Source organism: Venturia canescens, chromosome 3, assembly GCF_019457755.1.
Source record: "Venturia canescens isolate UGA chromosome 3, ASM1945775v1, whole genome shotgun sequence".
Taxonomy (NCBI): domain Eukaryota; kingdom Metazoa; phylum Arthropoda; class Insecta; order Hymenoptera; family Ichneumonidae; genus Venturia; species Venturia canescens.
In genome coordinates this window covers 3,417,896-3,442,015 of record NC_057423.1, presented here as the reverse complement: position 1 = coordinate 3,442,015, position 24,120 = coordinate 3,417,896, and the positions used below count along the sequence as shown (strand labels likewise).

The 24,120-nt window shown below is 36.8% G+C and overlaps 5 protein-coding genes and 1 long non-coding RNA gene across 11 annotated transcripts in view; 3 read left to right on the top strand and 3 right to left on the bottom strand.

The window, feature by feature from the left end:
* Positions 1 to 11,962, top strand: part of Rgk2 (Rad, Gem/Kir family member 2) — a 28,078-nt gene extending 16,116 nt beyond the window's left edge. The window contains exons 5-8 of the mRNA XM_043413699.1: positions 3,261 to 3,466; positions 5,301 to 5,392; positions 6,698 to 6,890; positions 7,505 to 11,962. Of these exons, the coding sequence (XP_043269634.1) occupies positions 3,261 to 3,466; positions 5,301 to 5,392; positions 6,698 to 6,890; positions 7,505 to 7,785 (772 nt within the window). The 3' untranslated portion in view covers positions 7,786 to 11,962. The remainder of the gene's footprint in view (positions 1 to 3,260; positions 3,467 to 5,300; positions 5,393 to 6,697; positions 6,891 to 7,504) is intronic.
* Positions 1,322 to 12,688, bottom strand: LOC122407471 (uncharacterized). 3 transcript variants are annotated; one of them, XR_006260209.1, is made up of 4 exons: positions 12,495 to 12,688; positions 12,200 to 12,384; positions 11,879 to 12,040; positions 10,124 to 11,700 (listed from the first exon to the last, which is right to left on the bottom strand). It is a non-coding gene; the product is annotated as an uncharacterized lncRNA (long non-coding RNA). The 3 variants fall into 3 exon arrangements; XR_006260208.1 differs by lacking the exon at positions 12,495 to 12,688 and having other exon boundaries at positions 10,124 to 10,461; positions 11,518 to 11,700; positions 12,200 to 12,474; XR_006260210.1 differs by lacking the exons at positions 11,879 to 12,040; positions 12,200 to 12,384 and adding an exon at positions 1,322 to 2,316 and having other exon boundaries at positions 10,079 to 10,461.
* On the top strand, positions 12,255 to 14,547 carry LOC122407469 (charged multivesicular body protein 2a-like). The gene is made up of 5 exons (XM_043413700.1): positions 12,255 to 12,325; positions 12,662 to 13,011; positions 13,088 to 13,263; positions 13,781 to 13,915; positions 13,992 to 14,547. The coding sequence occupies exons 2-5, from the start codon at positions 12,844 to 12,846 to the stop codon at positions 14,203 to 14,205; spliced, it is 693 nt and encodes a 230-aa protein (XP_043269635.1). The 5' UTR covers positions 12,255 to 12,325; positions 12,662 to 12,843; the 3' UTR covers positions 14,206 to 14,547.
* Positions 14,548 to 15,247: 700 nt separating this feature from the next.
* Positions 15,248 to 17,677, top strand: P5cr (Pyrroline 5-carboyxlate reductase). Its single transcript, XM_043414922.1, has 6 exons — positions 15,248 to 15,629; positions 15,921 to 16,177; positions 16,265 to 16,352; positions 16,600 to 16,739; positions 16,952 to 17,163; positions 17,285 to 17,677. Exons 1-6 carry the CDS (start codon positions 15,548 to 15,550, stop codon positions 17,355 to 17,357), a joined length of 852 nt encoding a protein of 283 aa, XP_043270857.1. The 5' UTR covers positions 15,248 to 15,547; the 3' UTR covers positions 17,358 to 17,677.
* Positions 17,678 to 17,727: 50 nt separating this feature from the next.
* Positions 17,728 to 20,339, bottom strand: Prp18 (pre-mRNA processing factor 18). 2 transcript variants are annotated; one of them, XM_043414919.1, is made up of 4 exons: positions 19,987 to 20,339; positions 18,669 to 18,947; positions 18,139 to 18,567; positions 17,728 to 18,055 (listed from the first exon to the last, which is right to left on the bottom strand). In XM_043414919.1, the coding sequence occupies exons 1-4, from the start codon at positions 20,152 to 20,154 to the stop codon at positions 17,819 to 17,821; spliced, it is 1,113 nt and encodes a 370-aa protein (XP_043270854.1). In that variant the 5' UTR covers positions 20,155 to 20,339; the 3' UTR covers positions 17,728 to 17,818. The 2 variants fall into 2 exon arrangements, with proteins under 2 accessions (XP_043270854.1, XP_043270855.1); XM_043414920.1 differs by lacking the exon at positions 19,987 to 20,339 and adding an exon at positions 19,037 to 19,240.
* A 107-nt stretch (positions 20,340 to 20,446) lies between these two features.
* LOC122408243 (uncharacterized) lies at positions 20,447 to 24,003 on the bottom strand. Of its 3 annotated transcripts, none has more exons than XM_043414913.1 (4): positions 23,365 to 23,573; positions 23,207 to 23,280; positions 22,870 to 22,926; positions 20,447 to 22,451 (listed from the first exon to the last, which is right to left on the bottom strand). In XM_043414913.1, the coding sequence occupies exons 2-4, from the start codon at positions 23,277 to 23,279 to the stop codon at positions 20,494 to 20,496; spliced, it is 2,088 nt and encodes a 695-aa protein (XP_043270848.1). In that variant the 5' UTR covers position 23,280; positions 23,365 to 23,573; the 3' UTR covers positions 20,447 to 20,493. The 3 variants fall into 3 exon arrangements, with proteins under 3 accessions (XP_043270848.1, XP_043270849.1, XP_043270850.1); XM_043414914.1 differs by having other exon boundaries at positions 22,870 to 22,912; positions 23,365 to 23,572; XM_043414915.1 differs by having other exon boundaries at positions 22,354 to 22,451; positions 22,870 to 22,912; positions 23,365 to 24,003.
* Positions 24,004 to 24,120: the final 117 nt, after the last annotated feature.

Genomic DNA, 24,120 nt, shown 5'->3' with positions numbered 1-24,120 from the left:
GCGGCTTGAAAAATTATGAATTGGAAATTCGGCAGGGAACAAAATTGGAGATTTGCTGGAATTATTTAAGAGTCTTTTAGATTATTTCGTTGGACTCCAACGTTGGAAACTTCAGCGTCATAGAGTTCTCGCATCGGCTCTGCTTCGTGTGCTATTCAAATGTGGATTCTGGAAGGGTCAATTTCTATGCCTTAATTGTCCTCCATAAAACAGTGTTTTTGAGCGATGAAATGGAACTTTTTTTCTCATGCTGATTCGGTTTTCATCGTAGTTCAAAGTCGTTTATTCAATTAGTTTTCTCGGTCACTGCTCCCTTTGCTCGCGACTTGCTCCAGTTGAAGTGCAATGTTGAATAGAGCGGGCGGGATCGCACACGGAATTCTGATCCCGCGTACATTGATAATATTGTTTGGCTCTCTGGTCACGCCGAAAGATAAATCGCATTCGAATAGAGCCGCGCATCTCGCTCGGAACATCGAGTGAAAAAGCCGCGAAATCATGACCGATGATTCAGCGTGTATTCCCGGATTCGTCTGACTCTCTTCTCCCTAAGAATCTTCGCGTTCGACGTTGACCAAATGTTCGATGGATTCCGGCCAAGTCAATGATGCCTCGCATCAGTGACAAACGGATGTTTCATCGTGCCATTATTTCCGCCAGCGCCCAATCAATTTCACGAGAATTCCCTCGGACTCGCGGTCCTCACTGTCGTCAATGATTTTTCATCAACAAAATGATGAATTTCGCCCGAAATTCATCAAAAAAACGTTCCTCCGTACCCCAATCTCCGGATTTATTGAACGAAAAACATTCGCGAAAATTCTTCTTTGAGCTCACGAGCATTTAAGGCAGTTCATACACGAAACGATTTTATTAATTAAGTCTTGAAATTTACACAGAGTTTGAATCGACTGACACGCGAATCAAATTTTAAAGGGTTCGTCTTATTCGTTGTTGAGATAAACGTGCTTAAATATGAAGAAAAATACACAGGGTTATAGGGACATGCGTGAAAAATCGCTTATCCTTCCCTATAACGAATAACGATGTATGGCGTTAAAGATTGAACGAAATTGGTATAATGAGCACTCGTAACCTCACATTTGCTTATTTCGGAATTTTGTTTCTTTTCGTCATAGCCCTCTGTCTTTTTATTAACACTTTTTTCTTGATCCATTTCCCTTCGTGTTTTCCCTTTGCACTCTCTAAAGCGATAACATAAAAAACTACAGTATTTTCGTTAGGAACGAATGAAATTTGGGATTCTGTCAGTAATGAATCCCCGTTCAATCAATAGCTTGTAACTTCATTAGCCAAAAAATAAGTTGGAAAAATGTATTTACAATTTCTTATATTTACAATTTCTTTTAATCAGGAAGTAAAAATCCAGCCAATTTAGACACCCATAAAATTTAGACCCTACCGGCATGTTCTATCAGAAAAAATTGATTGATTCACATCACTGAAATATCGAACGAGCTGGATCAGCAGATAACCTATTTTTAGGAAGACACAAACGCGTCTAGCACTTCAATGTCAGGCATCCACTTTCTGTCTCTCATCTGCCTCGCTCATCTTCTTATTCTTCTTCTTCCACTTGCTCAATGCAGTTTCAGGTTCGCCGGATGCCATGAGCCAGCCGTTCCAATAATAGAGGACCGTCGAAGACTGCGAAATAGCGTGGTAAAGGGAGAATACAAAAAGAGAAAGCGAAAATACCGCTGTTACTATCTGAAGCGGACCACGTTGAGTCAGCCACGTCCATAAAATCGTTTGCTCATGGATTATTAGTTATCGATAATCTCCGGGATGTTCCCGACTCATTACCACGCATTTAACAAACCACGAAGACTAAAAAAAATCCCACAAAATATGTAAAAACATTTTAACCATAAAATATCGAGTCGAACACCCAAAAACCTCGTTTTGATGAAAAGCTTTCGTTCCTGTCGTGCCAATTTTCACTTGGAAGCTTCCTCCCCCCTCGTCTCTGGTCCTGGCCATAAATGGGGTTTGCCATGGCCAGGGATTCGCTTCTCCATTACCATGGTGATTCTCTCGCATTTTGGCACGATGATGAGTACCGGGGTAAGAGGAGAAGAGCATCAAGGATGCTTGCCCAGGTTGGTGTGCTCGTTTGTAGCGATTCTCCAGGTGTCAGTTAATCGCTCATTGTTCCAACGGGTCGCAATATCTTCAAGAGCGCCCTTCGCATTTTGCTCTGTAAGGAGAGCACTTCGAGAGCAGAAGCTCGGCTCCAATTTCATTGCAGTTGACGCGCAGCGATGAAAGTGATTTTTTCCTCGCTGCTGAATCCTTGTGAACATACGAAAAGAATTCGACTGGTTTTTTTTAGATTTTAAGAGCTTTTCCCCGGTGCGCTACAACGAACTTGGGCTTCGAGCGTTTTTGCCAGGCCAAACAAACTCACGCCAGTTCGTCAGTGGCCACTATATCTACGGCTCTCGGTACATAATACGATGTACCATATCGCGTTTGACACAGCGGATGATGCGTTCTAAGCAGCAATAGCTCGCCGCATCAGATGCTTAAGCATTTAATGAGAAAACTTAATTAATTCTCAGCAAGCAAAAGCGGACTTTCATTAGCGTGGCAGTTAATCCTCTCGTTCTCATTGCTCCGTGTGTGCGCTCAAGTAGCGTGGGTAATCAAATTGATAAGCGTGGATCGATCAGTCTCGGGAAGGGGAGGGAAGCTTGCAGGTTTTTCAGACGTTCTGAACTAATGAAATGAAGGAAATGGAACGAAGGTAATTGTTTGATGAGCGTAGAGACGTTTGGCAACGTGAAAAAGCCGAGTTTTAATCTTGAAATGATTTTTTTATTCCGGAAATTAGTCTTCTCGCATCTATGAAAGGTTAAATTCATTAATCTGACAGGTTATAGGGGAGGAGGAGGACGAGGATATCTCGAGCAATCTCACAGAGTCTTACGACGTTTTTTTCGCTCCTCATTGGCTCCAACTTACTCGCAGAGATATTATTAGTTCTCAGCCTGCTCTCTTGGTGCCCACTTTTTTCGTATTATTTTTGGCGAGTGGGTTAATCCCAACTGCCATTCAAATGCTTCATTTCAACTTTAAAAACTGGCTTTTTCCGAGATAACAGCTCTTAACGGTTCTCGCATGAGACGGCTTCGAGCTATTCGACATCTTCCGAATGTCTCAAAACTGTTTTCCAATCGAACCGGAACTTAGCGCGCTCGCCTACTAATGGAATTTCCCTTATGAAATCGTTGCAGGAATAGCAATGTTTCCGGGGAACGGTCACCGTTTGAGGGCTCCTGCTGCAGTGGCCAGGGCGTTACTGGCGATAGTTCGGAAAGCGATATTGATGAAATTCCCAAGTATCGGGTCGTTCTCCTCGGCGACTCTGGAGTTGGTAAAACCGCTCTCGTCTCCCAATTCATGACCAGCGAGTACATTAACACGTACGATGCCAGTTTGGGTGAGTTTTACATCTAAAATATTACTCGGACAATATTTTCGTACAAAATATTTATGAGCATGCACAAGAGGCCCAAATTATTGAAGATTGGAAACCGTGAATTTCACTAAATTCGAGTTTTTATCGTTTTTTCAATCGCCTCAAATATTCAAAAATATTTGAAATATATACACCGAGAAAACAAGACCGAAATTTCTCGAGAAAAGTACTAGAAATATAGTATCTCGACTGGATTGCAGCTCTTATTCGAAAAGCAGTAATAAGAATTGTGTTATCCACCATAGTAAAAAGACGAATATTCAAACAATTCAAAATAGGCAAAAAGACCCTTTATTCAAAAGACTCAACAGTCTTTTTCTCTATAAGCATTGTAAAAAATCTTTTCAGTCACTTCAAATGTTTATATTGTAAAGTATGCTCGGCATATTCGTGTGTTTATCATAGAATTGACTATGCTGACAGTGAAAATTTGTGATTTACAATAAATTTCCACTCATCGGTAAGCGCTGCTCTGACAGGATGAGTAACACTCGGAAACAAAACGAAATACAGTTCTGACGTGCATCACTTTTTGCTATGTACATAAAGCTGTTTAGAATTGAAGGGACGAAAAATATGAAAATTCAAAAAATACTGTGCTGTTTGTATTCGGTGCCTGAACACTTTGAAAATTCTTGAAAAATAATATATTCCTCACTATAAAAAACGAATCCGTTTTCTTCGTGTAAAAAATATGAAAAATATTTTTTAAAATGATGGAACATCGAAAATATTTATAAATAATTTCAAATATTTCAACTCTGCGGTCCTTCCACATTTAAAAACGATCAATCGATAAATATTTTCACTCGAAATATTCAATCTGCGTTCCCACAATCATTTCAACGGTCTTATTTTAATGACAATAATGAATCGTTTATGTACGCGCGAGTGTATCAATATCATTTTGGAAGGTCGATTCGAGGCAACGCATAAACCGTGTTTAGCGCTCGGAATATTCGCTGTACTGGGTATATGAGTATTCATCACGATGCGGTAGAATTCCATCCGACGATATACACTGCCTTGGCGGTTAACCTCGCATCAACTAAACACTTCAAACCCGAGCATGTCGTAATGGACATTCCGTGTTCACTTTGTGCCTTAAATTTGTGGATCTTGGTACATACCACGCTCAGTAAATGTTCATTCGAACGCGCCCTATCGACGAAAATCGATGAGGCTGCCCTGGAGATGCGGGCCATAGGATTTTAACATCGAGGGAAAAAAACTGAAGCGATATTTAAGAAATTTTTCTCAAATTCGAATAATCGCAGTGATTATTCGATGGGAAAATTCTTTGCTGTTTAGCGTGTGAAAAAATGAGATTTTACTGGAATTTTTACCGTCGCTTTTCAATCGAAAACTCTTCCGAGAAAAAAACAATGAGGAGCGAGAAAATTGAGAATAAAATCGTTCCGCACTATTTCTGACGAAAACCTCGCGAGAGTCTGCCGTGAGAAAGTTTGAAAAAAGCCTGATCCCAGGAGCTCTGCCAAAGATCGAGGGTGACAATGAACCGGGGACTTGGAAGGGAAAATATTGATTCGCATTGTATTGGGAAGCTGGCGTAGAATATTTCGCGAAGATCAGAGAGCTCAGGGGCGGGCCGCGGGTGATTTAACGTTTGTAAGTTGTTATTTCAAGCTCGAGAGCGTTCACGGAGCTGGAAGGAATTGCTTCCGGATTTTTATTTCGTTAAAAAAAATGAGATTCATTGGGAGACGAAGCAGGAGAGTGAGAGGAGGCTTCGGAAGTCCGACGGGCATTCCTTCAATCGTTTATTTTCTCGCAGATGACGAATTCGGCGAAAAGACTGTATCGATTCTATTGGACGGGGAAGAATCTCAGATGATTTTCATCGACCATCCCCACGTTGAAATGAGCGTGAGTATGGAAAAAAAGAGAGCGAGAAATCTGAACGAAAAGTCTTTTCATCCTTTTGCCGTTTAGACTTTTTAAATGACGAGTATTTTGCATGATCACTGAAGACATTTAAAAAGTCCAGGCTTTTGAAGCGTCCTGCAGCGTGAATTCACTTGGCAAAGCTGCAAGAACTCGGGCATGGAGGTATAAACGACCCCCGGAAATGTACTGGCCGGTTAACTCGAACCGTTTTATATTAAACGCGGACAATTATTTTCTTTCCAATTATACAAACGTAATGCGCGTCACCGACGTTTCGAAGGACGAAGCAGCAGGATTATGAAAACCACCAAGTTCTCAGCTGCACTTACCAAGTTTTTTCCACTCCGTACTAGTGAGAAATTCAGGCAGTTTTCAAGAAAGAATCCTCGTTCGGGTGCAATCCCATTTTTTCTCTTTGCGTCATCAGTTTTTTTATGACATCTTTGCATGGGGCGTGAAACTCGAAAAAAAATACTTCTCCTCATTTTCACGTGTTTTCAAAAACCCCCGATTTTTTGGGCAACGAGGAATTTAGTTCTAGAGAAAAACAACGAAAATACTTTCCATAAAGAAAGTCTTGAAATTTACACGGAGTTTAAATGGCTAGTCGACTGACAGGCATATCAAATTTTAAAGGCTTCGTCTTATTGGTTATTGAGATAAACGTGCTTAAATACGAAGAGAAATGCACAGGGTTGTAAAAAAAATCGTTTATCTTTCCATATAAGGAATGAACGCTTCTTACGAAGTTTATGAAAAAGTACACAATAACAATCAAGTACGTAACGAAAGTCTGGGAAAAAATTCGAGACGATTTTCTTACTAGTAAACGTTAAAGATTTAATGAAATTGGTAATGGGCACTCGTATAATCTCACAATTGCTTATTTCGGCATTTTGTTTCTTCTTGCCTTGGCCCATTTCTGTCATAGCATGTCTTTTTATTAATTCTTTTTTCTTCATCCATTTTCTTTTGTGTTTTCCCTTTGCGCTCTCTAAAGCGATTTTTGATATGAAAACTACAGTATTTTAGCCAGGGACGAATGAAATTTTGGGTTCAGTCAGTGATGGATCCCCGTTTAATGAATGGCTTGTAATTTCATTCGTCAAAAGATAAGTTAAAAAAATGCATTTACAATTTTTAATGAATAACTCTAACATTGATTTAGAGCGTGAGGATCGAGCCAATTTTGACACTAGTAAAAGACGATCACACCGGCATGATCTACCTTAAACTTTCTCACAATTGATGAAAAGAGAATAAAAAAATAGAAACTATTCGCAGGTCGAGAACTCGCTCTCTACGTACGAACCACACGGCTGCGTCGTCGTCTACTCGGTAGAATCACGTGCCAGTTTTCAACTTGCGGAAGAAATTCTCAACTACCTGTGGAGAGAGCACTTTACCCAAGATCGATCAGTCATCGTCGTTGGCAATAAGTCTGAACTTGCGAGAAGTAGAACTGTCGACGCTAATGGTACGTAGAACTTGTGTTTTCCACTGAAAAGAACCCCCCGCTCATTATCCCATTAGCTTTAAGATCGTTTTTTTTTATGAAGTTTACTGAGAGTCAGGACGAAGTTGTACAGGGAAGTGAGCTTATAGAATTCTGAAGAGAAAACTCTTCAGCAGTTTTTCTCTCCGATTAACCGTTCGCGAGATATTCTTCAAAATAAGAAACGACCAATCGGATACACGAAAGGGGGCGGGCCGCTTTCCCCCCACTCCGCACTCCCTCTAGATGCGTCTCGATTGGTTGACGCTCGTTAATGAATTTCTCGTCAACGGTTCATCCAATGAAAAAATTGCCAAGGACTTTTCCCTTCAGAATTCAATGATCTTCGAATTTATTGAGTTTTTGATGTCGTAAATGGTTAATTACATTACTTTTGGAGGCAAATATGGGGAATCGATACTCCGTAAAAATGAGATTCGAACGAGAGTTTCTTCGAAAATTCATTAGCCTCGATTCGCAATTTGAAAAAATTATTAAAATAAGCAAAGATGATAAAGCTTGTAACAAGCTTTTTCATTGTGGTTGAAAAAAGGGAATTTCGTAGTGGCCACTCACGTCAAAATGCTCCGTTTCAGAGGGCAAGCAGTTGGCAACTTCGAGGGAATGTAAATTTATCGAAACCTCGAGTGGGATACAGCACAACGTGGATGAGTTATTAGTTGGTATACTGAAGCAAATTCGTTTAAGGGAGACGAGAGACAAGAAATTACGTCGACAGGGCAGCAAAGGAAGAATTTTGTCGAAGTTGCATGGGAGCAAAACTGCGCTGAGTTTGAATCTTGCTCGAGAGATATTGAACAAAATGTGTTTGAACGATAGTAAGAGTAAGAGTTGTGAAAATCTTCACGTTTTGTAATGAGGCAATAAATAAGGAGCCCCCGGAGGCGCGGTGGACAAAACATATCGCGTTCGTTGAAAATGTGGATCTCTCATTTTGAGCGAACAATTATTTATTGAAACAACCGAACCTGCATGTGCACGTGGTTGAGCTACGATTTTAAAAAAATTAGAGATAAATATTAATTAACGAGTGTAAATGTGCCTGCGAAATGGCTGAAGATTTTCGCAAACTGATGGGAGCAACTTCGGGTTCCTGATCGTTGCGGACTTTGGAACTGTGTGAGCCCGAAAATATTGACATCCCGATCAAAATCGTACGTAGGCAAGGAAATTAGAAAAATAGAGGATTTAATGGCGGCAGAGTATCTCGCGATATCGCCGCCAGCGATGCAGTGATTTGATTACATATTAGTGGCCAAGTTATAATGTCGATGGTCCAAAATACGTGACTTCGTCAATGTATGCGTGTAGAAATGTAATTATGAGAGTAATTAGCTTGATCGGGGACACAAACGCTGTCATTTTTACGAGTAAATAGGTCACTCGAGGTTTTCATTGCTTCTCGTGCCAATAATTTTCCGACCAAGTTCCAAAATACTGTAAAACTCTCGTCGTCGTCACCATTTTTTTGTGTCATCGAATTTCACAATGTTTTTCTTCTCTTCTCATTCATCCGGGAATTCTCATCGTCAAAAGTCATTATTCTCGTTCAATCACGGTATCGCATTTGCATTGAATTAATATTGCAATGATTTCCAAGGCCCTGAAGATTGGAGCAGACATCGTGGCGATTTGTATGGAAATTTCAAGGCACGATTAGCCCTGAAGCAGCTCACAGTCGAAACCGATTTTGAGCGTGTACGAATGCAAAAAAAGCCCGAATTTTTAGAAGCATTCTGACTTATTCTTCAGTTTTCGAGTAAGTTTTCGGATCTCTGCGATGACAAGTCAAGAAGAATCGAAAAGTTTTTTCATTCCTCCTTTAAATTAAATATTTATATAAATTCAAAAGTTTCGTCGAGTGTAAACGTACGCCCGGATGAAAAATCAAATTTGTCGAATTGAACATTTTTTTAAAATGTTTCCATTTACATTGTTTTTCAATGGAACACTCGAATTGTCCAGATACGATAACGTCAATCGTTTGGTTCGAACGTAACGAGTACGATTTTCAAAGGAAGACTCAAGCTTGTTACGAAAATTGGAAGAAATACTAATATTAAGGACTATTTATAAATAAATGACGTCAAATTTCTGTGGGATATGCTGGACACGTTTCACTAGACGCTGGTCGTTGAATGATTATTATAATGATAGATTGCCAAGTTCGATAACTCTATCTGTACATTGAACAAAGTGCTAAAAAGCAATGAAAATGTTTGTGTAGAGCGCTGTTACAATTAGAATGTACATATTCGTTTGTAATCAGCCATGATTACATGGTGAAATTGAATTGTGATTTGTATCGAGAACGCAGCCAATTTAGTAGCATATCTGTGTGTCGTGTTACAATAAAATATGCGACGTAATAAATCGTTTTCGAGATTTGAGAGCACGTTCTCAAGTTAGCCTGTCTTTTCGGACGTAAAAACAAGCATTTATGCAAATATTATTCGTTAGTTACAAAAACAACTAAATTTGTCAAAGTATGATTTGTATAGTTAGCTCGAAAAATAGAAACAGTTGAAACTGTGAATGCTGCATTTGAAATATTCAACTTTTATGATGTTTCGAGGTTTCTTTTTCATGCTGAGACTCCATTGACAAAATTTCAACTTGAAAATCGGTATTACCAGGTATTCGGCCTAGAATTCGTGCCCAGTAATTATCATGATAATGGCCACTGATGAATACTGTTACACATTATCGTAGGAGCATGAAAATCTGAATAGTGTCGATGACAGCGAATGCTAGCAAATTGTAATTCGTCACGAAAAAAAAACAACAAAAAAATGGAAAAAGCAGCACATAATACAGACAAGTAGACACGGCCTAAGCGTATGATGAACGACTATGAAAACGTAGCGTTGCGTATAGAAATATTTTATAAAATATATGATCGTTTATCCATGCTACTATTGCCATGTCTTCGCCATGGATCACGTGCAATCAGATCTATAAATAAGTATTTAAACGTAGATGTAACAAATTACAAATTGAATGAGCACGATGGTCAGTTAATGGCGTGCCAAAATTGTGAGGAATGATTTGTTTGAGCGATTTCGAAGCAGAGAAACTTTGTCAATTTTCTGTACGATGCACCGTTCACCGGACATTTGATGAGTTTGAAGCTATCCAATTCTGCGTACCATACAAAGAGTTTCTCTCACTTCAGGAAGTCGAGACGCATCTGATTGGTTTTCACAATTTATTGAAAATCTTGCGATCGGTACGTCGAGACAAAAATGCTTGAAGCCTTGCCCCATCGCGATTTATCTTCTCTCGAATTCTTAGTCAAATTTTGTGGTAATATTCTGTGCAACTGAGATGTGAACTGTTCCATCACATGGGCGTTTTACTGAACGCGCCACGATGATCCGGAACTCCAATATATTTTTAGTGGAATTTATAAACCCAGACTGTCCAGCTTCTCTACTGTTCTGGAGTTTGAAACGTCGATCTTTATCGAGAAAGAATGGAATTGTTGAAACTGTCAAATAGCGTATCTTCGTTAGCGAACTGAAACATATCGCTGCGAACAGAAAATATCATAGATGTTTAAACTCGTCGATGGCCTCTGAAAAGTAGTGAAAATATTCTATTAGAATGTAATTCGATGAGGATGTGATAGTGTACTATAAATATGCGTCAATTCTTGGGAGAGTAATTAATAAATCTACGACCTGGTCTCAAATCTTCATATCTCATGGCCAATTGCATTCCGTAGGAAAACAAAATAATGCTGATAAGCGAAGGGGAAGCCAAAGTAACGAGAGCTATTTGTCTATCAATGACATTTTGAAAAACCGTCGCTTATGAATAGCCTCAATCGTGTGTGCCAAATGATAATTAAAAATAAATAGTCTATCAAAACCTTTACTACATTCATTCGCAAAGCAGTTCGATATTAATATTATACTATTCACGTGTATACTCGAATATCGTGAGTATGTATTATGGAGTAAGATAACAAATTAATTCAACGATAATATTCTTGAGCTGATTTAATCTGCTGGACTATACTATTTTTATAAGCATTCCTAGTCTGTCGATTATGTAAACGCTGATAAATGTTGAATATCATGGGACATCAAATTCCATTTTCCTGTGTTACATTTTTTCATCTCGAGCTCATATCGGCACAATTCAAATACAACTCGTTCAACGCAGCAAAAAATTAGATAAGAACAGTGGCTCGACGTCATTGTGTGCATAACTTTTACAAAAACGCATTCCATTTGTGTTTTCAGATAATTTGGAGTTCTACAAAAATTCTTCATCACTCGATACCATTTTTTGACTATTATTTTACGACATCAAGTTTTTCGCATAAACATTCGAGTATCAGGCTTTTGTTACTATCAATTTCCTGTCTCTGGTCTTTACTGCCCATTGGTTTTTATGACTTGCAGCTTTGAGTGCTTATAACTCAAAAGAAATATTTCTCTCCAATATATTTGATTTTTTATTTTTTATTTCTTTTTCCAATAATAAAATAAATCTTAAATAAGAAAATGATTGAAGGCCTGATACCAACAAACAATGTGTTCCGCTTCAATCTAGTTCAATTAAAAAAAATAGTACATACCATTACCAACTCCAAAAATGGCAGTTCCAGCTTAGGTCAAAATGACCAAATTATAGTAACCCAACTAAAAAAATGTCATTGGTAACAATATCATGAAATACTGCTCTCGGAAATAAAATTATCGGGAAATTGGTTGGAAATTGTAACCAATTCTTCGGGAAGTTAACTAGTTATTCCAATGTTCTGCAAATAATTATGTTCTTGTCAACAACTTTGAAATTTCTTCTTCGAACCTGATGTGGCAAATAATATACTCAACAACGTGGAATGACTGTACATTAGTATAAGTGTGTAAATGATGTATCGAACTCTAAAATGATGTATGGGGGTGCTATTTCGACAATCAAATGTGTTTACTTACGTGCTATTGACTATGAATTGTGTAAAAATGTGGTGACACTGTCTGTATGAAACTGAAAGCAATATACCATGGATACCTTCAGCACTCATTCGATTTCATTCATTCCCTTCCATCAAAAAGCACCAATTAACATTTCTTCTGATTTAATTTGTCCTGATAATCCTGGTAGAAAAATTTTTCAGTACGTTTCCTACTCATCCTGACAGATTGTTGCAGAATAGAATATTTTTGAAAACTTCATTAAACAAGTTATGAAATGTGATGTTTGAACTTTTTGGGAGAGCACTTAATTCTCAAATCAAAAACTTTAAAAATCAGAACCTGGAAACAACTGCACATTTGTTGACAAGGTTAGGATAAAGATGATGTTTTTTTCTTTCCGATATAAGTTTCTGCTGTGTTCCTGTGTTCACATAGAAAAAAGGAGTATGCAATGTCTCTGTTTCGGTGTGTATTTTTCTGCAAATGAACCTTTCTGGCACAGTGGCATCGTGGAGTCCTGAACGCTAATATTGAACCTTCATATAAAAAATTCTTCTTCTTCTATTCGTACATGTCTTTGCCAGTGAAATATCGTCATCAACAATATTCATGGAGTTTAATAAATTCACTATACCAGCAATAACCTGGTCAACGAAGTTGACTTCCTTAACCCGGTATCACATTTTCCCATTGTTTTTCCCTTTTGGCTCCATTTGACTTGCTTCGCATTTTACACGATAATAAGACCCGTTTTCAAAATGTGGTCTTTTTCCTTATGATTTTGAGGTTATATTTTCATAGATACATCAACACGAAACATAACCTCACCTCCGATGACACTCGGACACTGTTGGTGTGTTGACAGTCAGTCAACACCGATCGACCGATCTTCGCAACTTATCACAACAAGAATCTTTTGAGGAGTGCAAAGTAAACGTATTTGACGTTATAATCGTTGATAAAAAGAAAAAACTTTGGAAATCATGGAGTGGCTATTCGGAAAACGCATGACTCCCGAAGAAATGCTGAGAAAAAATCAAAGAGCTCTCAACAAAGCGATGCGTGATCTTGATCGCGAAAAAAGTCGTATGGAACAACAAGAAAAAAAGATAATAGAAGACATAAAAAAAATGGCTAAAGCTGGACAAATGGTGGGTTGATGCTTTGAAAACTTTACACACAAGTACGCAATAACATGAGTACTAAATCATTTATTTCTAACCTTAGGAACCTGTGAAAATCATGGCAAAAGATCTCGTCAGAACAAGACGTTACGTCAAAAAGTTTATGCTCATGAAAGCTAACATTCAAGCTGTATCACTCAAAATCCAGACTCTGCGATCACAAAATTCCATGGCCCAGGCAATGAAAGGCGTTACCAAAGCGATGCAGAGTATGAACAAGTAAGATCATTACATATCCATTAATTCATTTTTTGGTTTCAATCATCAATGCTGCCACGCATTTCTTACTTTTCTGGTCTTTAACAGTTATTTTGAGATGACAAAATTATTAATTTCTGTAATTTAGGTCCAGTAAATTATTTGAAATCCCTTTTTATTCCGAATATAAACATTTTTCAATATTTCATAATATTGCATTATAAAATTATTCACCATATAACATGAAAGTGATATTTATGAAATCCTGAATTTGGATAACAATGGGAAACTTGAATAATTTTATATTGAAAATACTGAATTAAAAACTCAACTATAAACATTATGTTACAAAACTCGATATCACATATGTGCTATTTATTAGAATATTAAAATGAGTAGTGAACTTGAATATCGACAAGCCTTTTGATATTTATGATGGCTATAAATCTTATCCTAAGTCATTCAGATCTGCAAAAACTCAACCCTTCTTTGCTAAAGTGAAAATTTCTTTAATTTATTCTCTTTTTTTTTTGCATAGACAACTCAACTTGCCACAGATACAGAAAATACTCCAAGAGTTTGAAAAACAATCAGAAATCATGGACATGAAAGAGGAAGTAATGAACGATGCGATCGATGATGCAATGGAGGATGAAGGAGATGAGGAAGAAAGGTTTGATTCTTTCTTCTTTTCAAAATACAATATTTTTCGATAACGAAGCTGGAAATTTCTGTTTGTTTTTATACAGTGATACGATCGTTACCCAAGTATTAGACGAGCTTGGTCTCCAACTAACAGATCAGTTGTCTGGATTGCCTCAAGCAACAGGTTCCTTGAGCATTTCGGGATCAAAACAACCAGCAGTGGCAACTCCGGCATCAGGGAACTCTGAAAATGGTGGAAATGGCGCTGATGCTGATGCTGATCTTTTGGCAAGATTAGAAAATTTGCGTCGCGAATAAAACAGCAAAAATGCTTGTAATAGCACTTGAAATTTGTGATTTGTGATATCTGTAAATAGTCCAGAGTAAAGGCAGCATTAGAATTTTTTTTACTGCTATACACAACATATTTTAATCATAAGAATAACATAATGCTAGCTTCTCATTGATGTTGAACTAACTGAGAGTCCTACACTTTTCTATGCTTATTATCATTTTTTTTGTTCATTATCATTCGGTTTTTTGGTTTTTTTAAATCCACGTTTTTCATTGATTTCAATTATAAAGCAGAAGCACAACTGAATGCTTCGTTTTTTGTAATTCCTTGTTGATTAAAAATAAAAAGATGTGAATTACCTGTCAGTGCCTACGTTTTGTTAATCGTTTAATTAAAGAAAACCAATCCAACCGAAACCGACCCGAGTCTTGAGTTAATCAAAGCATTCGTTTCTATCAAGCTAAATTACTCGAAAATCGATGTTTGATGTTCCATTTCAATTCTATTCGTTTTTCGTTTACATGGAAGTAAATGGTCGTCGAAGCTTTTACCGTAGCACGAGTGTCGGTCGATTATCGTTGGTCGATTCAACGAAGTTTATAAAACAGAGCGCAGAATAAAGGCGGCAAAATTCTATTTGATCGTCAGTGAATAAAAAACAAAAATCAAAAAATATAAAATACTTTCAGTTTGAATCTGAACGCGCTGAACGAAATGAAAATTAAAAAATATCATAATAAAAAATCAAGAAACAAATGAACGAAAAATCGTAATGATAGCAATTTTTATTTTTACAATCACTTGAAATCTATTCTTAATTATATTCCCATATAATTCTTCAATCATTTACGGTTTCTGTTAATTCAAACCGAAAAAAATTGTATGTTATTCAAAAACGAATATATTGCACACGAAAACACACTGCTGAACAAAAACAGATTGCAAACAAATTTTTTCTGTTACTTCAGTCTTTGGTGTTTGATCGATATTTTTTTTCATTTTTCTCTATCATAGCTCGCTTCTCGCTCTTCAGCTTTTCTACAACAAAAAAATTGAAGAAATTCAACATCAGTTATCAGTTGGCCAAGTTCACGCGGAGACCTGCTAGCATATCTTTTTCTAACATTCCATGTCTTCTTATACTTCTCTATTTTGCTGCACTCAAACCAAAAAGTGTTGAACCTTGTGATAAACCAGAAATATGTTTTATTAGAATCATGCAGTTACGTAAAGTACTGACTATTTAGAGGTTAAATTTGTGCGTAGTCAACGAAGTCAGATGTCTTCGTTGGCGTAGTTGCGTCGTTGACTTCTAATCAATCTTTAGTGCTAGTTCAATTAAAACTGAAAGAGAAGAATTCGAAAATGGATTTGAAAGAGCTGAAAATTGGTTTTATCGGGGGTGGAAATATGGCACGAGCTATTGGCGCTGGTTTGATTAAAAAAGGTGACTTAATTAGAATAGAGTTTGACAGGTGTCACCCATTATTAGCGTGATTTTTTACCCTTCTTTTTGAATGAATCTAAAATTTTAAAGCCCCGCGAATATTTATTCCTGAATATTAATATGCAATTCAAAATTTTTCTGTTTGCATATTCATGTCGTAAAATGATATTCTTATATATTTATATTAATATATCACAGTTGAAACGGAATGCAAAAAATAAATTTTTTATTCATTAACTCTACTTTAAAAGAGTTATAATGTATATAAAATGGCTTTTTTTGAATTCCTAGGAGTGTTAAACGAAAAAAATGTGTGGGTTTCATCAAGAACGCTAGAGACTCTTCAATTTTGGAAGGACTTGGGGACTCGAACGAGTCAGAATAATGGGGAAGTTATAGAAAATTGTGACGTAATATTCATTGCTGTGAAGCCACAAATGCTCAAGGATCTTGTACCAGATTTTACAAAAAGTTTGACTACCTCTACATGTTCAAGAAAGCTTTTTGTGTCTGTATTGGTTGGAGTAACATTGGACATGTTGAGAGATGTAAATAATTACTTTTATATTATTATTGCAAAACTCTGTTTCCTCAGATCATATTCGTAATAAAAGTGAACATTTTAAATGTTTTAGAAAATCGCACCGAACTCGAACCAAAGCTGCATCGGAATCGTCAGAACTATGCCTAATACTCCTTTAATGGTGGGCACAGGTGTTACCGGTAAAAAATTTACTCAAATTTTCTTAGTAGTTTAAAAAACGAGTGAAATATGTGACAGTGTCACATAGTAACAGAATTAGATACTCGAATTTCTTATTTTGCTGTTCATTTAGTGAAGAATGGTAATTTTGAAAAAAACTCACTCTTGGAAAATGTCACTTTTGGAACCAAACAAGCACATAATGATTTTCAACTTTAGTCCTGACTTCAATGATCCACCACATTCATGTAATCAATCATTTAAAAGTTTACTGTAGCGATGACCACACAACAGAGGATGAGTGTACACTGATTCACAAAATGTTTGCTCACCTTGGCATCGTTGAAAGAGTGCCCGAGTCACAGATGGATGCTATAAGCGCTCTGTCCGGATCTGGACCAGCGTTTGTGAGTTTTCCATATTTTTATAACAAAATTTTGGCTTCAATTAGTCAAAAATGTTAATTGTCAAAGCAGACCATGCATTATAGCAAAGTATTCTTCCATTACAAGCAGAAGTACTGAGTTAAAATGTAAAAAATATCTAATCGAGGATCATTAAAAATGAGAGTCCTGGTTTTGAATTAACTTCAATCATTTTTTTCACGTTCGAATGACAGGCTTATCAAATAATTGAGGGTCTCTCGGACGGAGCTGTAATGGCAGGTGTGCCTCGAGCAATGGCGACACAATTCGCAGCCCAAGTGCTCATAGGAGCTGGAAACATGGTACTGCAGACGAAGAAGCACCCTGGAGCATTGAAGGATGAAGTTTGTTCTCCCGGTGGTACGACTATTCGTGGTGTCCACGCGATGGAAGAAGGAGGCGTCAGGTCAGCATTTTTCAACCTTTTTGCCTTACAAAAAGCTACTATAACGACAACAGTTAATATAACTTTCTGATCCTCCTTTAAAAACACGGATTTGTTTTTTAACAAGTGTAAAATATTGCAGAGTCGCACTGATGAATGCAATCAAGGCTGCAGTAGCACGTGCTGCGGAACTGGCGAACCAAATGAAGAAATAATCGAAGTTTCAGCTGATAACATTGTTCAAGTTCATTCCGTTAAATCTACTATCAAGTGACTCGATTATAATTGTTAATTATAAGTTGAAAAAGTAGGATTAACATTGAACGTATCAAAGCTGATGAAATTGAAGTTTTTAAAATCAGATTTATGATTCACACTGTTGGCACGTTCATTGTCAAACCATAAGTTCAAGATTATGAAATACTCATCAAGTTCAGGCAACAATAATGTACTTAATAGAAAAGAACTCATTGGCAAATGTATAAAAATGTTCCTCAATATTTGAAGAAATAATCGAACTACCAGAAACGATGAATTTCGAATAAGTTTGTATGCTTAAATCCATTAAATTTCACAGATTGGAAATACGAAAAAACGTTCAGTATATTTGCGAATATTTACATATTATTGGCGGATTTCCTATTTACAAATGTCTTCAAATAAGTAGCATTGATTCCTAAATCTTAGAATATTCGACACATCGAGATGGATCCGTGGAATAATATTCTTGACATTTCGTCATTAATCTTTTCAGTGCTTGTATGTATTTTCTCTGAGTCTCGTCATTCATTACATGAGCGACGTTTTTCGAAAAAATCTTTTCTCGTCCTGTACGCGCGTGAATACCAACCATGGTCACACCAATCGGCCAAGGAGAATTACCAATCGCCATTTGAAGATACGCGTCACTGGCCTGCAGTATCAAATCATTATCAGTTGCAGCTGACCTACTATATTTATTTATAGAAAATAAGAGAAAGCAGTAGAATTACTTACCAAAATGTAGTTTCGTTCCAAAAGATGTTTGACTATTTCTGTCAAACTATCAGTGATATCTTCAGGGAGGGATTTATTTTTGAGCTTTCTAAGGAGAGGCTTGAGATATTCTCTCGTTTGAGCGTAAGTAGCACTCGCCATTTTTCCTCTTGTGCTCATTTTTTCAGCTGTTCCTCGACTGTTCAAATTATTTCCCCATATTTGCACAAGAAACTGGAGAAATTGTGTTATAACGGTCATGTCATAGTCTCGATCACCTTTGTTCAATTTTACAGACATTTTCTGTAAATCATCATAAGTTACTCCCTCATCAGGCACATTGACGTCTCCTTGTCTGTCACGGCCGTTTGGTTTTGAGGATGTCAATAACTCGTTAAGGTAGGCCTGATCAACCTGTTCCATTGCTTCTTGGAAATCATTTCGAAAACCCTGTATGGATAAATAATAAATTATTATATGAAATCGTTAGCTTTGAACAGCTTGAGAAATGTCAACTTGAATTAGAAACCTCCTGAGTGAAGCTAACTTACTTTATTAACTTCTGGTTCAAGGATTTCTCGTTTTCGCAATCTCTGGAACGAATCGACTTCGGATTCTCCGAATAATGTTATGGGCTCGCATCGTTCGCGAAGTCTCCGAATAACTTCTGGCCTTGAAAGTGTCAAATGCTCTGAAGTATTTGTACTGGATTCAGTCGGATGTTGCCCAACGTTGCTTTTCACAGCATCACTATTTTGTCCTGTATTATCAGACGTCTCCGTTTCCTTGGCTGTTAATTCTCCACGTTTGAAATACTTCTTGTTTTCGTTCTATAATAAACGTAACAGGTTAATTATATTAAACTTTTTAATTAACGAGGTTATGTTACACATTCTATCGACATTGGTATTTCAAGTACCGCTAATTTACTCTCTTCCAACTGTTTCCGTTTTCTCATTATTTCTGCTTTTAGTATATCCATCGTGTTGTGCTTTATGTTCGATTTAAATTATGATTTTATGTATTACTCTTCAGCCTCTTCAGCCTTGTTTTTCTAGGTTATGAGTACACCATTAACAAAATCAACAAATTGTACACGCGTAACACAACGAAACCAAACGAAACTAACGGAAAATGATGAAAGTCATGAAAGTGTCTTGTCCCGAGAACACGGTACACGGAAAAATCGTCCGACCGACGAAGGTACGTTTAAAAAATGTTTGATCTACTGCCCATAAAGACGGTAGCGCTCCGCTAGAATATGTACTGACATATCAGCTGTAAACACAAAAGGAATTTCAGTGAGGTCAATAAATCGTTTTCTAAGCTGAAAAACATTTTGAGGGTGAGAAAAGGATATTTTTCATCAAGTATATAAAAGAAACGATTTATTGAAAATTTTCAGTGTCACGATATAAATAAGGCTGCCATTTTGTAACGTAAAGTTAGGTTTTGTTCTATTCGTTTCTTCCACCTGCAAATTATTCCGAAAACGTGCAAATGAGCAAGTTTTACGATACGTTATAAAGGAGCTTCGAAATTTTTTAGCTCACGCCCGAAATGAGAATATCTGGCCACGCCGGTAGAGTTTCGACGAAGTCGAGTACTAAAAAGAAATTTTCGACCGATCCACGGAGAAGACTTATCGATACTCGAGTTATCGGGTCATTTTCAATTTACGAATATTCGATATTATTTTAAAGCAACGAAGATGGAAGTTCAAAAATCTTCTAACCCTAAAAATGCAAACGATATGTCAATCGTGCGATTCATTCGTTTTCGTTATTCGCAATAAAATAAATGTTTTTTATCATATATTTTCTGATCTGAATTGATTCTTGAGATGTTAAATTCGAAAAATACACTCACTGAACATTGCACTTCGACAATGATGATGTTCGAAGCGTAGTGTCCAAACGCGTCGCGGTTATCGGTTACTATTTTCGCCTTGACGTCAACAAAGAAAAAACGTGACGCTATACAAGGGCAGCGAGCAGTGTTGCCAACTCCTACGGACCGTCCCCCCCCAAAATCCATCTGAAATCCCCCTAAAAACCCCTATTTTTGAAGAAGCGCTATATTCCTTCGTAACATTGAATATTGCTTAAAATTATACTTTTAAATAAAAATAAACATTTTTATAATGAATTTTATTATAATAATCTAAAAAATATTCCTGTAATGAAAATTTAATGAAAATATCGGAAAATAAAAACATTGAACAAAAAACATTTAGTGAGAATTAAATTATCATTTAATTTACACCATGTAATTTTTACAATGGAATAAATACAAATAGTGAAAAATGTTATTTATAATAACAAATTAATAAGAGAACAATTGACATTTTATTGTAAGAATTTTTTTCCCGCGTCTTCATATTTCGCCAATGTAGTTATCGAATATTTCGTCGACAACATCGACTGAATCACATTGTTTCTGAGTATTGTTTGCATTTTTGAAATCGTACATACTAACGTTGAACATTTCGAGCATACGGGCAGAAGGAACAAATTTGACGCAAGATCCGGATTGTCTTTGTAAAGTGAACCGTACCATCATAATACTTTGCAGTACTTCAAGAGACAGCTTATTTCGTAATTTATTTTTAATTACGTTGTATGTCGAAAAAGCGCGTTCGACACTTGCATTTGAAATCGGAAGTGTAAGTAGAGCCATTGAAAATTTGGCAATGTTTTCAAATCGCTTTTGACCAGCAGAATCATAATCTACAAAAACGGCTGAATAAAATTCAACGGAATTGACTGTATTTGGCCACGATTTATTTTGCAATTGATTCCATTCTGACTCTGTCTCATTCTTATTGCCGTATAAGTGAGTGCGTTGGAATTTTGCAATAATACCTGTTAAACTGGGTTTCATTCGCGATAATGCGATTTTAGGATGAAGATCGGCCATCGTCTTTAGGATAGATAAGTTGTCCGGCAATCTTTTTTGAACCTCTTGAGCCAAAGTACAGAGAAATTTTTTGCACCTTTCTTTAACATCCAATAATTCTGTTGGTTCAATATCTTGAGCAATGACGTGAAACTCGTAGCCAAAATACATTGCTGAAGTATGCATTAAACAAGATTGAAAATCGAAATTGATCAATTCACTGTCAGTTAATTTCTGCAAGCTCGATGGTACAACGAGCTTTTGCAGTAAGTTTTTGAACATCAAAAAAAGATCCTCAAGTAATTTCGTAGGTTCTACGTAATCACTTTGAAAAAGCAAATTTAATTGCGTTACACTTTTCAGTTCGTATTTTAAAAAAATAAGAAAAGCTTTGTAGGGTAACCTTATCATGATGTTGTATAACTGAGCAGCCATGTGACAATTGTCTTCTGATTTTGCAATTGAAAATAAGAATTGCAATTCTTCCCACTGATTTAAGATGGTATCGATAGCCTCGGATCGAGCAAGCCAACGAGTTCCGCTAAGACCCTGAATTTTATTCGGTTTTCCACTACCATTAATTGTTTCGTACAAAAGCTTATATTTTTCTAACCGTTTGGGGCTGTAAGAAAACCAATTATGCGTTTCTCGAACCAAAAATTCTAATGGACGAGGCAACATTTCCGATGCTTTTTCAGCGCATAAATGAAGTGAGTGACAAACACATGGCATAACGATTAGGTCATCTATTTCACGCTTAAACAAAGCTGTAACTGAGTTGTGTTTTCCAACCATCACACTCGCTCCATCAACGCCAATGCCGACCATATTTTCAACTTTTAAACCATCTTGTTCTAATTGAAGTTTAATGGCACTATGCACACTTTTTGCATCGGCATCGATTAATTTGATTAACCGATAAAACGTTGTAACCACTTCTCGTTTCTCGAAAGAGAAAAATCGCAACATGATACACAACACCTTCTGCGTTGAAAGATCAGTACTCTCGTCGATTATGAGTGAGTATGGACCGTCGCCAATTTCTTGGATAAGTTCTTGGAGCATACAAGGCCCGAGGACGTTCTTGATCAACATCGAACATTTAGTGCGATGGAGTTTCAAATTCGAAATTATATGTGACGAAGGGTCCAGCTGCGGCAGAATGTCGATCATGTGATTCACAGTCTGCAGTGAACTATGTTCTGCAATAAATGCAGCAATTTTCAATTCGGCGATCTTCGTTGCTTCTGTCAGAACTGGCTCAAATGTTGAAGTCAACGGTTCGAATGTCTTTGCTGATTTGTCCAAGGATACAGCTTTTTTATGTTTTTCTGTCTTTGCGTGGTTCATCAAATCCTTTTTGTGAGCTTTCAACGATATTCGACAATATTTGCAGACCGCAGAACATGTATCAGTTGGATCAGGCCCTAGCCAACCTATAATGTAAACCACAAGACATTTAATAATAATAATAAATTATGATATTTATCAATATCAATTGCGAAAGTCCATATAAACATTAACAAATGTTTAAAATAGTTAGTCGGACCATCACAAATAAAGAAGAATTAAAACAGTGCATACTTGAAGAAATATTAAAACATTAGGTGAAAACACATTGGAGGAAACATTAAAAGTATTAGAGGAATCGAAGGAGTACGAGTGTCTATATACTGATGAAAAATTGTAGGAAACTAAGCAAGACGAGGAGGTGAAAATGGAATCAAATTGAGGTTAACTACCTGGAATGAAAAGGAAAAAAGAAACCAGTGAAACTACCACCAAATGAAGCTCTTAATCAAACACATTCTACGAACCGAACCAGAACACACTGGTTCACATAACTTAAATTACCTTTTTCAGGAAAAAACTTTGAAAACCTCGGTTGATCTGCAAGCTTTGAAGAAATCCCTGTGTAGTAAACATTCATCTCATAGATTAAACTAACCGAATTGGAACAATCATTATTTTGAGTTGATTATGTTTAATAATCTTGTAAACGTAAAAACTGAATCTATTTTCATTCGATCCTCGTTTTTCACTTTCAACTTCCACGTATCTTTATATGTATCTTTACATACAACCGTTTTGTCGTTCGGACAGAGCGTAATAATTAAACATAATATTTAATAGAAAAAATTGAGAATGAATATATATTTTATTCGAATTTAGAAAATGCATGTTAACTAACCTTGAAGCGCTGAATCGGTCTCCCAACACTTTACATATTTTTGCAGATATTTTTTGTTTTTTTCTTTTGGCATGCTGTAATGAATTTGAATATAAGTTTGAATTATTAATACCTTTTTTATTTTTTCGCTGATACTTCAAAAAACGAAAATGACTTACTTTGCAATCCGAGAAGGTACGCGAGCGAGCAGAATCAAGAGACTCGGGCCGTGTTCCGATATTGACTGTGACTGTGAGTACTGCGAGTATTTGCTTTGGTATTCGCTCCGTGCGCGTAAACATACTACTTTGAAAGTGAGCGTGTGTCGTGTATACGTATTCCTCCAAAAACGCCGGAGTCCCCTTTATGGTGGCGCTGGCAGTATGCATGAACACACTAATACTATTAGTGTAGTAGTATTAGATTTTTGGCTCCGCCCACGCGCACAGAGCGAATAGAGATGGTGCAGATTCGATAGAGGGCAGGTCGAAAGTACTCGTGGCGCCTCTAATGTCATAATTTATAAGTTTTTGGGGTAGCACTTTCAATACTTTGATTGAAATATAATCATAATAATTGAATATATATATATATAATAATAATACAATAATGATAAAAGATCCCCAAAAATTTTCACTTTTCACCACTAGTGGCGCGGTAGTCTACTTGTACCATCCCTATAGGGCTTACAGTACTCACAGTATCGGAACACGGTCTCGGTCTCGGTAGAATATTTCGTCTTTAACACGCACCGAACACTTGAAAACTCGAAATGAGAGTAGCCCTTAAAAAATTCCCTAGAAAAAAGTTGCCCCTAAAAAAACCCCCAAAAAAAAATTGCCCCTAAAAAAACCCCTAGGCATCTGCGTTGCCCCTAAATTTAGGGGGAAAACCCCTAAGTTGGCAACACTGGCAGCGAGTCGTACCGTGATGAT